At 42.7% G+C, this 11,475-nt stretch overlaps 1 protein-coding gene across 1 annotated transcript; it reads left to right on the forward strand.

Annotated features, from left to right (window-relative positions):
- Positions 1 to 1,605: 1,605 nt before the first annotated feature.
- Positions 1,606 to 6,474, forward strand: LOC136493289 (adenosine kinase 2-like). Its single transcript, XM_066489355.1, has 13 exons — positions 1,606 to 1,888; positions 2,690 to 2,743; positions 3,075 to 3,121; positions 3,206 to 3,237; positions 3,339 to 3,440; positions 3,536 to 3,603; positions 3,678 to 3,754; positions 4,645 to 4,742; positions 4,815 to 4,885; positions 5,138 to 5,204; positions 5,280 to 5,402; positions 5,612 to 5,672; positions 5,893 to 6,474. Exons 1-13 carry the CDS (start codon positions 1,797 to 1,799, stop codon positions 6,033 to 6,035), a joined length of 1,035 nt encoding a protein of 344 aa, XP_066345452.1. The 5' UTR covers positions 1,606 to 1,796; the 3' UTR covers positions 6,036 to 6,474.
- Positions 6,475 to 11,475: the final 5,001 nt, after the last annotated feature.

The following is an 11,475-nucleotide window of genomic DNA, read 5'->3' on the forward strand; positions in this document are numbered from 1 at the left end:
TCCTAAAGCACAGGCAACGGATCGACTCATTCACAGGGTAACGGGCCCCTGTGTAAGGGCGGGACACGGTGTTCGGGGGTTTTCTCGGCCTGCGTGAGAAGGTCTTCTTCCTTAAGCACAAAGTTGCGGGGGCTGTCTGCCCACCGTAGGCCGAGTTTTTTTTTTTTTTTTTTTTTTTTTTTTTTTTTTTTTTTGCCCATGCGCCGTCCATTCTCCCTTTTTTTTTTGCAACAAATCAAACCAAAATTAACAATTGCCCTGGTGTATCGTGTCGTGTGCAGGAGATGCATATCTTTTCTTCTTCTTCTAAATTCCGTCTGCTTTGTCACGAAGGAGTATGTGCATGTGGTGTGCCAAAAGCAAAACGTGCACGCATCTCTGTCGAGTGGCAGGTATGCAGAGTAGTAGCCAAGCTAGGTGGTGTTAGGATCTGTCACTGAAATTTAGAAGATGTGTCGGAGGATGTTGTATATGATGTTTAGATACTAATAAAAAAATAAATTACATAATTCGTTAGTACTCCACGAGACGAATTTTTTAAGCCTAACTAATCCATCATTAGCACATGTACTGTAGTACTACATTGTCAAATTATAGACTAATTAGGCTTAAAAGATTCGTCTCGCAAATTAGTCGCAAATTATACAATTAGTTTCGTAATTAGTCTATATTTAATACTCTATACATGTGTCTAAATATTTAATGGAACAACGACTAAAATTTAGGAGGGACAACCAAACACCGTCATAGGTTATGGTTTCTGAACCTGGGGAGGCACGGCCTACCTAGGAAGCTCTGGCTGGTTTCACTGTCGTCTCTACATGCGACGGACAGCTGCTTTCATTCAATGCAGACTGGACAGGGAGAGAGAGACGGGTTCAGTGGCTAGCTTCACGCCAGGTTCAGGACTTGAGACTGCTTCTGGCCATCGCTGCCTCGTCTCATCGCTGCCCACTCCGTCGCCGATGCCTCTGCACCAGCACTGCTCGGCCAGCCAGTTTTGTGATGAGCACGGGAACCGAGGCAACGCGGCGGCCAGTCTGCTGGTCATCAGCGTGTGCGAGGTGCCGGCGGATTTTCTTCTGTGCACGACGGCGTTAAGATCTGTGGCGCCGAGACGTGTTACCTCGGCGCCAGAACTCATGGCGCTGATCCCAGGGTCGAAAGATGAGTCTAAGTCTCTCGGAGGGCCAAATGTAAATTTTATTAAAAAAAGGGTTAAAATATGTGGCACCGAGTTGTAAAAATAAATGTTTTTATTAAAATGAAAACCTGTGGAATTGTTAGTTGGTTGCTAATTCAGTGGACGTGATTAGAGGGGAGTGTGACCGAGTAAACACAATCCAGTGGAAATTATGGGCCGGTCTCGTGTACGGGTCCAAATGTCTAATCCACCGCGCTACTGGGGCCGCACGGCCGTGCTCTGCCGGGAGCGTGCCGAGTTGCGCGGACGACGACACTCCCGGGCTCCAGACGGTAACCATAGCCCGCGTAGGATGCGTGGGCCGAGCGGGACAGGTGCTAGAAACAGTGACACGCGGTGACACCCTATCGGCGGCTCGCGCGTGCGTGGCGCAACGTGTTGGGCCGGCGGCACGTGGGCCTGTGGCATAGGCAGCCCGGGTTCTCTCTTCCTTCCCTGCCGTGACGATTTTCTCCGCGAGTTCTCCGGCCGGCGCCGCCCCGTGCCCTCGCCCGTCCGTCCGTGCTTTCCCAATTACCGAACTCGCCAGTCGCCACACGATCTCTCTCTCCGTCCGCCGACGCCGCGCTCGGCTTGAGCTCGACAGGAGGAAATGGCCAGCAGCGGCTACGAGGGGATCCTCCTGGGGATGGGGAACCCCCTCCTCGACATCTCCGCTGGCGTCGACGATGGCTTCCTCGCCAAGTACTCGACTCCTCCCCGATCACTTCTCTCCTCATCTCACGATCTCTCAACTGCGCGTATATTTTTTTCTGAGTTTCAGTTCCTAATTTTGCCAGTGGTGTGATGCGGGCTCGAGCATCACCAATTCACCGCTCCGTTGTTCCCAACGGCAGTTATGGGCTTATGGGCGCGGGTTCTAGAATTTTTTTTACCTCTGAAACTCTGAATCTGAATAACCAGTCCGTAGCATGCAACTGAAGCAACCAGCAATACCCGAGACCGGGAGCGCCTTAGCGAAGCTACCAATTTATTAGAAGTACAACTGTGCTAGTACTACTCTCAGTATCAGTACCATTGTCATCAGTGTCCGGTTGTGCTTGAATAGTAATAAAAAAATAAATTATAGAAGTTCTCTGTAATCCACGAGACGAATTTATTAAGTCTAATTAATCCGTCATTAGCATATGTTACTGTAGCACCACACTGTCAAATCATGGACTAATTAGGCTTAAAAAATCCGTCTCATAAATTAGTCTCAATCCGTGCATTTAGTTTCGTAATTAGTCTGCATTTAATATTTCATATATGTGTCCAAACATTCGATGTGAGAGGGCTAAACTTTTGCCTGAGGTAAACAAGAACGATGTGTGTTGGATTGGGACAGTGCTTTCTCGGTTGCCTTGTTCTGAGTATTTTTTTTAGATAAAGGAAAACCATCCGATCTCTGCATAGAATGCATATAGCCATTGTTCTGAGTAGTTAGGCTGCACCTGAAGTTATTTCGAGCTAATCAACACGTTTCTCGCTGCACCTGTGCTCTAGGTATGATGTGAAGCCGGGCAATGCCATTCTTGCTGAGGACAAGCATTTGCCAATGTAAGTCTCGTTGCCCCTTTAGCTTCCCTTGCAGTTTGAAATGTTGGTTACTTGATGCTGGTTTGTCCTAAATGGAGAATGGGAAATAAATTCTTTATATTGTTACATTAAGCACCCATGAGACAGGGGAGAAACATAGTAGGACTTCTAATTTTTTAGGTCCCAATTTTTTATGTTCAGGTATACATGGCTTGAGGTTAGTAATTACTAATCAGTAGAGTATCTGAAACTGCCCATTCCTGATGTCATAACAAAAATTTCCTTATATGACTGTAAGCTGAAATTTCGCTCAAATATGCAAATGGTGACCTGTGTTTCTATGTTCTGCCAGGTATGATGAATTGGCTAGCAGGAGCAATGTTCAATACATTGCTGGAGGTAATGTTAGTGCACATGCATGAAGTACTTCTTCATGATTCATTTTCTCTCTTCTTCTATTTATTAACTGTTCTTTTCTTTCAGGAGCCACTCAAAACTCTATCAGGGTTGCCCAAGTAAGCTCTGAAGAAAAATCTTAACAAATATTATGAACAGTCCTAATTGGTTACATATACTCGTGAGAAAACAAATCACAACAATCCTGATTACTTTTCAGTGGATGCTTCAAATTCCTGGTGCAACAAGTTACATAGGTTGCATTGGGAAGGATAAGTTTGGTGAGGAGATGAAAAAAAATGCACAAGCTGCTGGTATTAATGTAAGTTGCAAGTTCCTTCTTTGTTTTTTTCTTCTTCATGATATGTCACCTCATTGCACAACTAACTACTATAACCCTGCCATCTATTCAACCAGGCCCATTATTATGAGGATGAGAATGCTCCAACAGGCACATGTGCTGTCTGTGTTGTTGGTGGAGAAAGGTATTGCTTGCTACAATGTCTTCACTTCAACAAGCATGTCTTAATTTTAATCAGTCCCTTCAATCTGTAACCAGGTCACTTATTGCAAACTTGTCTGCGGCAAACTGCTACAAGTCTGAACATCTGAAGAAACCAGAGAATTGGGCACTTGGTAATGCAAATAGACCACTAGAGCACCTTTAAGAATTTCCACCATTATTTCTCTTGATACAAATACTGTTCATCTTGCTGTTTAGACTTTGGACACACTGGTACTCGTAATGTTCTGCTTGGAATTGCTCTGGTTGAGTGGTTGTCCATTGTGCTCTAAGAATGACAAACATCGTTTTTTATAAGGTGACAAACATCTTTGGATAGTCAGTTTAGCACAAATGTCTCCAACTCTTCTTCTTATTTCTCTGGGGGGTTATTATGTACTCCCTCCGTCCAGGAAAGAATGCAATTCTAGCACAGTGTCATAGTTTAGTATCCTAAGTTCAATCAATTATAGATAAGAAAGTATCAATATTTATGATATCAAATAAATATCATTAGATTAATTACGAAATGTATTTTCATAATAAATTATTTTGGAGCTGTAAATGTGAATAGTATTCACTAGAAATTTGGTCAAACGTGAACCGCTTTTGCTGGCACGCAACCCGTGGTTGCATTCTTTTCTGGACAGAGGGAGTACTATTGTAGTATAAGTGGGCAGGTGGTGCCAACAATTGAGACAATATTTTGGTTCCCACCAGAAAATCTAGCATATTACGTAGTAGTAAATAGAGCATCCAAACATTTTTTTACAATTTTCTGCACCTTTTTTCTTTTGATTTTTCCCTGTAATGCACATCATAGTTCTCTCGAGCAGTGCAGATGCAATAGCAAAATTGCACCTTGTCATTATATAAGTTCGTTTGCTAGTCGACCACATAGCCTATACCCAACTATCCAAGTCATTGCTTGTGGTTTCTTGCATAGCATCACTGCTACTTGTTTGCACTCGATACTTTTGTATCATTGATTGTGCTTACTGATTGTGATATGCATTAATTATAGTTGAGAAGGCAAAATATATTTACATTGCTGGATTTTTCCTTACGGTGTCCCCGGATTCTATTCAACTTGTTGCTGAGCATGCTGCTGCAACTAACAAGGTAAAATGATGCTAGTAAAAGAAGACCATCTTGCTAGTGTTGTCTGATTTTCATTGGTTGCAATATTTGTAGGTGTTTATGATGAACCTTTCTGCTGCCTTTATCTGCGAATTTTACCGTGATGCCCAGGAGAAAGCTCTTCTGTAAGTACTGGATCTGGATGTGTAGCTTTACTTTTCTCGATTACGTAGATATCATTGTATTAATAGGATAAAGAAGTTCGTTTACAACCAAGCAGACTGTAGTGGTGACTTTGATGTGTAATGATGCTTTATTTTCTGACCTTTATTTGAACATGTTCAGTTTGTGGTGCAAAGCTTGTTTCAACCGTGGTCCATGTTGGGTTTTCCAATTTTTCTGTACTATGTAAAACCTTATTATGTTGCCAAACATAGGTACGTGGACCACATCTTTGGAAATGAAACTGAGGCGAGGACCTTTGCTAAAGTTCGTGGTTGGGAGGTAACTACTCTTATGTCCCTCGTTATTTTCAATAGGTTAATAAAGTTTCTAAAAGGTTCCCGATGAAACTAACAGACTGAGAATGTTGAGGAGATTGCTTTGAAGATCTCACAATTACCGAAGGCTTCAGGAACACACAAGAGGATTACTGTGATCACTCAAGGTCGTGATCCAGTAGTTGTCGCTGATGATGGAAAGGTAAATCTCCTGCTTACAGTGTCCTGCATTTTCACACTGACTGTTGTGACATTTGCATTCTGTTAAAAAAAATATCGATGTGGATTATTTGCGGCAACTATGAGTCTTTATAAAGTTAACATTCACATCATTTTTTGTTTATTGGACCTTGGCTACTTGAGACAAATGTTTATCCTGGTTCCTGTTAATCTTAAATACTATGCTTTCAGGTGAAGACTTTCCCTGTGATCCTCTTGCCCAAGGAGAAGCTTGTTGACACCAATGGTGCAGGTACTTGAAACTCGATAGTTTCCAGTAGTAATATCACATTGTACATTGGACCTTTCTTTACCTTGTGTCATCCTCTAGTCTACCATAATAAACTCATTAAATATGTGCCCCTCAAACAAAAAATCTACTTGGTATACCAATAGAAGAATATGATGCACATGTTTTTCATGTTTATGTTCCGCATAAGTATTGTTCCTCAAACTTGAGCATTATCTGGCAGGTGATGCCTTCGTTGGAGGCTTCCTATCTCAGTTGGTTCAAGAGAAGAGCATTGATGAGTGTGTCAGAGCTGCCTTTTACGCCGCCAATGTTATCATCCAACGTTCTGGCTGCAGTTACCCTGAGAAGCCTGACTTCAACTAGAGCCATTTCAGAACTGAGAGAGGAATAACCAATAGTCCATAGGCCACAGTCGTATGGCATCTGATCTGTATAATTCATCATGTCAGCACTCAGCAGATTCGTCTTGATCTGTCTGCGGCACATTCTAGTGTCACCGTACAGGTCAAATGTTCATGCGTGTAAAGCGTGTCATATCACTTTACATGTACGTGCGTCAGTCAACTCTTGTTTCGCCTTCTTTTGAAGCTGGGAGTTTAGTTTTTTGTGCTTTGTGATCAGTGGACTATTTGTTTTGTTGTCTTCTGTTGTAAGGTCGCAGGCTATTATCAGATCTGTCTACCTAGCGGAAATCTGGGTGGAGTCCCATTCTTGTATGTTTAAGCTCTGAGCATTCACCGGTGAATGTGAAGGCTAGGATGTTTTATTCCGTAATCTAAAAAAATCTAAGCCCAACATTCGGTTCGTCAGCAAGCCAACAGTGCTTCATGGAAAGGTCATAGTTCATTCATGATTGAGGTCAATGAGCACTTGATGGAAAGCTTGTTTCATAATCTTTCAAATGGATATACTCCCACATCAACATCATGTCATAAAGGTCATCAAATCATCATGACAAATTGTTGTTGTTTCTACCCGCTATTACAACGACGTCGTGGGCTTGTTATTCACCCTTGGGACCTTGGCCCAAGTGGGAGCATGCCCGAAACATATGGAGAACAACCCAAGGAAGAAAAAAGGACGCCTCCACCTCCTTAGAAGGCCAGCAAGGGCATCCAAGCCAAGTTGGAGACCCAATCCATCTCGGACTGCAGGAGCAGCTCGTAGTAAAATAGATGTTCAGGTCGCATAGACTCCGTTTTCGATGATCCACCTATAGATGGAAAGATAATTTCATAACTAACCAATGACACTAGTCTCATGTCAAAATTCCATCGGAGTGAACAGGAATCATCAAAATAATGTCTAGATGCCGTGTCACCATCTTTTGGGCCATTTGGGCTTTATAAATGTGTTGGGACTCCTTAGGGACTTGAATAGGGGTCCTTGCACGCCCCTTAGACTATATATTCAGTAGCCATCGTTCACGTTAGCGTTTGAGTTTTGCTTTAGAGCAATTTGTCATTGAACAGTCTGTAACACCCTCGGTGTTGCTGAAAGGTCCTAATATGGCTAGAGGGGGATGAATAGCCTATTTAAAAATCTACAAATCAACTAGAGCAATTTGATTAGTATGACAAATAGCAAAATGCAAACTTGCTCTAGCTCTAAAGGGTTGCAAGCCATATATCCAATAATTCTAGTTGTTATGATCAATGGACACACAATCTATTTGAACACTACTCACTAAGAGCTCTCACAAATGCTACACTAAAGAGCTCCACTAGATAAACTTCAAACACAAGACAAGCTCTCAGTTCTAGCTACACTAAAGAGCTTGCTATATCTAGTTTGCGGAAATATAAATGAGTAAGTGATACGATTATACCGCCACGTCGGGAATGAACCAATCACAAGATGAAGATTAAGCCAATCACCGGGAGAATACAAATAGCAAGAGACATCCGATTTTTTCTCCCGAGGTTCACGTGCTTGCCAACACGCCACGTCCCCGTTGTGTCGACCAACACTTGGTGGTTCGGCGGCTAAGAGGTGTTTTACAAACCTCGTCCACATGGTTGGACACCGCAAGAACCTACCCACAAGTGAGGTAACTCAAAGACACGAGCAATTTACTAGAGTTATCTTTCGGCACTCCACCGGGGAAGGTACAACTCCCCTCACAATCACCGGAGATGGCCACGAACAATCACCAACTCGTGCCAATCCTCCACCGCTGCTCCAACCGTCTAGGTGGTGGCAACCACCAAGAGAAACAGGCAAAATCCGTAGCAAAACATGAATGCCAAGTGCCTCTAGATGCAATCACTCAAGCAATGCACTTGGATTCTCTTCCAATCTCACAATGACGATGAATCAATGATGGAGATGAGTGGGAGGGCTTTGGCTAAGCTCACAAGTATGCTATGTCAATGAAAATGTGCAAGAGAGTGAGCTTGAGCCGGCCATGGGGCTTAAATAGAAGCCCCCACGAAATAGAGCCGTTATACCTCTTCACTGGGCATAAGTCGGGGTGACCGGACGCTCCGGTCAGATCGACCGGACGCAGCACTGGACGCACCGGTCGTGAATACCGAACGTGTCCGGTCGCTATACCGGACGTGTCCGATAGCAACAGACCGCCATGTGTCCCACCGTTTCCTCCAACGGCTCTCTGACATGTTCGACTGGACGCACTGTTCAAAACGACCGGACGCTGAGCCGCTGCGTCCGATCGAGTCTAGTAAGCCACCATAGCCGACCGGACGCGTCTGATAAAAACTGACCGGACGCTGAGCCTCAGCGTCCGGTCGAGTACAGTAAGCACCCACCATCGACCGGACACGTCCGGTCACTCCAGACCGGACGCAGCCAGCGTCCGATCAACTGCTTCACCGAACACCGAATTTGCTGACTCACACCGGACGCGTCCGGTGTGGCGACCAGACGCGTCCGGTCACTGAGTTCGTCGTTAATAGCGGACGTGTCCGGTCACCATACCAGACGCGTCCGGTCACTCTGTGACCAGCGCGACTAACTTCTTTTCCCCTCTAACTTCTTCACCATTGCTCAAATGTGCCAACCACCAAGTGTATCACCTTGTGCACATGTGTTAGTATATTTTCACAAACATTTTCAAGGGTGGTAGCACTCCACTAGATCCTAAATGCATATGCAATGAGTTAGAGCATCTAGTGGCACTTTGACAATCACATTTCGATACGAGTTTCACCCCTCTTAATAGTACGGCTATCAATCCTAAATGTGATCACACTCTCTAAGTGTCTTGATCACCAAAACAAAATGGCTCCTATCATTTATACCTTTGTCTTGAGCCTTTTGTTTTTCTCTTTCTTCTTTTCCAAGTTTAAGCATTTGATCATCACCATGCCATCACCATTGTCATGATCTTCGTCATTGCCTCCTCACTTGGAGTTGTGCTACCTATCTCATAATCACTTAGATAAACTAGGTTAGCACTTAGGGTTTCATCAAATAACCAAAACCAAACTAGAGCTTTCAATCTCCCCCTTTTTGGTAATTGATGACAACCCTTTCACAAAGATATGAATTGAATTTTAATTGAATCCATGTTGCTTGTCCAAACATATTCACCATGTGTAAAAGAATATGGACAAGTTTCATGAACTCCAAATGGTAGCAATTGCTCCCCCTACATATGTGCTAAGAGTTTGGATTGTAGCTTGCACATATGCTTAGATAGGAAATATAGGAGTCAATTTCTACCAAATGATGCTAAGGTAGAAGAGATGGACCTTTGAAGCATGATACCAATCGGAGTGCACCAATATACCATCCTTAGCACCATTAGTAACTAGACATACAAAAAACTAGAATACCCCATGAGATCAATGTTACAAGTAAGGGTCTAGTTTCCTTAAGATGAACATAAGTCTAGTTACTTTAGCTCAATACCACTTGGATACATTTGAGATGAAATTATATGACCTATGCATGCTAGACTTTCATTTCATCATTCAAATCTACAACTAGCATACACCATACACGCATGGATATTGAACTTTAAAACTTGTGTCATGCAAGCAAATATATGAAATGCACTTCAAATGCAACATACAAGTTCATGAGCTTGCTCCCCCTACTTGTGTGCTCAAAAATTTCCTTTGTCATATTTCTCCCCTTTTTGTCTTTTCATTATTTTTAACATTCTTTGTTTTTATCCCCCTATCTTTCTTTGTGAACTCTCTCCCCCTTTGTCATCAATGACCACAAAGGCTTAAAGTATAGATAGGTGATCTCAAATTATAGAGAGGTTGGGGTGAAACCATGTGAAATGAGGATTATTTTCCAATTTGGTTCAATCTAGATTACTTGCCAAAGATATTTAACTCGATTTGATCCAAGGACAAGCTTCTTCACACCTCTAAATAAGGGTTATCTTGTACCATATTGAGTTAAACACTTATAGCTTATTTTCTAGATCAAACACTAGGTTTACAAGCCCACAAACATGTCATATGCTACCACTAGATCATTTAAGCATACAAGCAATAGTGGTACCATATAAGCATCAAATTTATTTGATTTTCATGAATGAGCCTATTTAAATGTGGCATATGTCTAGATGCACTAAACATGTCCTTAGCAAGAATGTATGCCATGCCAATAAACTTTTACCTTAGATAGCTTGAAGGAGCGGCATGTCATATAATGGGGGTGCATCAACACATATTGGAGAAGTCAAGTATGTTCAATTCATTCCTTAGCTTGTAAAACCTCTTCTCATCAAGTGGCTTGGTGAATATGTCGGCAAGTTGATCTTCGGTGCCCACACTCTCTATGCAAATGTCCCCTTTTTGTTGGTGATCTCTTATGAAATGATGGCGGACATCTATATGCTTTGTTCTTGAGTGTTGAGTTGGGTTGTTGGTGAGCTTCACGGCACTTTCATTGTCACATAGCAATGGCACTTGCTTGAACTTGATTCCAAACTCATTCAAAGTAGCCTTCATCCAAAGTAATTGAGCACAACAACTACCGGCCGAAATGTACTCTGCTTCAGCGGTTGAAAGTGCTACACTATTTTGCTTCTTTGATGACCAAGATACAAGTGATCTTCCCAATAGTTGACATGTGCCCGATGTGCTCTTTCTCTCAACTTTGCATCCCGCATAATCGGAGTCCGAATATCCAATCAACTCAAATCTTGCTCCTTTGGGATACCATAATCCAACATGTTGTGTATGCTTCAAATACCTCAATATTCTCTTTGTTGCTTTCAAATGACTTTCTCTTGGTGAGGCTTGAAATCTAGCACACATACATACACTAAACATCACATCCGGCCTTGATGCGGTCACATAGAGTAGGCTTCCAATTATAGACCGATACATCTTTTGATCCACCATATTGCCACTAGCATCACTATCCAAGCTTCCACTTGACCCCATAGGTGTACTAATAGCTTTAGACTCATCCATTCCAAACTTCTTGAGCATGTCCTTGATATACTTGCCTTGACTCACAAATGTGCCATTCTTCATTTGCTTGATTTGAAGACCAAGGAAGTAACTAAGCTCTCCAATCATAGACATCTCAAACTCACTTGCCATCATTTTTCCAAACTCTTCACAAAATTCTTGATTTGTTGATCCAAATATGATGTCATCAACATAGATTTGCATCACAAACAAGTCACCTCCAAGCTTCTTGGTGAAGAGAGTGGTGTCAACCTTTCCCATCTTGAATCCCTTAGAAAGTAGGAAATCCCTCAATCTCTCGTACCATGCTCTAGGTGCTTGTTTCAATCCATACAAAGCCTTTCTCAACTTGTAGACATGGTTGGGCTTCTTGTCATCTTCAAAACCAGGAGGTTGCTCAA

Source organism: Miscanthus floridulus, chromosome 11 (assembly GCF_019320115.1).
Source record: "Miscanthus floridulus cultivar M001 chromosome 11, ASM1932011v1, whole genome shotgun sequence".
In the NCBI taxonomy this organism is placed as follows: Eukaryota; Viridiplantae; Streptophyta; class Magnoliopsida; order Poales; family Poaceae; genus Miscanthus; species Miscanthus floridulus.

Excerpts from the sequence above, each read along its gene's own strand:
- LOC136493289 (XM_066489355.1), top strand. The coding sequence starts at position 1,797 with ATGGCCAGCAGCGGCTACGAGGGGATCCTCCTGGGGATGGGGAACCCC. Across the intron at positions 3,604-3,677 it reads TGTGTTGTTGGTGGAGAAAG|GTCACTTATTGCAAACTTGT; the intron begins GTATTGCTTGCT and ends ATCTGTAACCAG. Across the intron at positions 4,886-5,137 it reads GCCCAGGAGAAAGCTCTTCT|GTACGTGGACCACATCTTTG; the intron begins GTAAGTACTGGA and ends TGCCAAACATAG.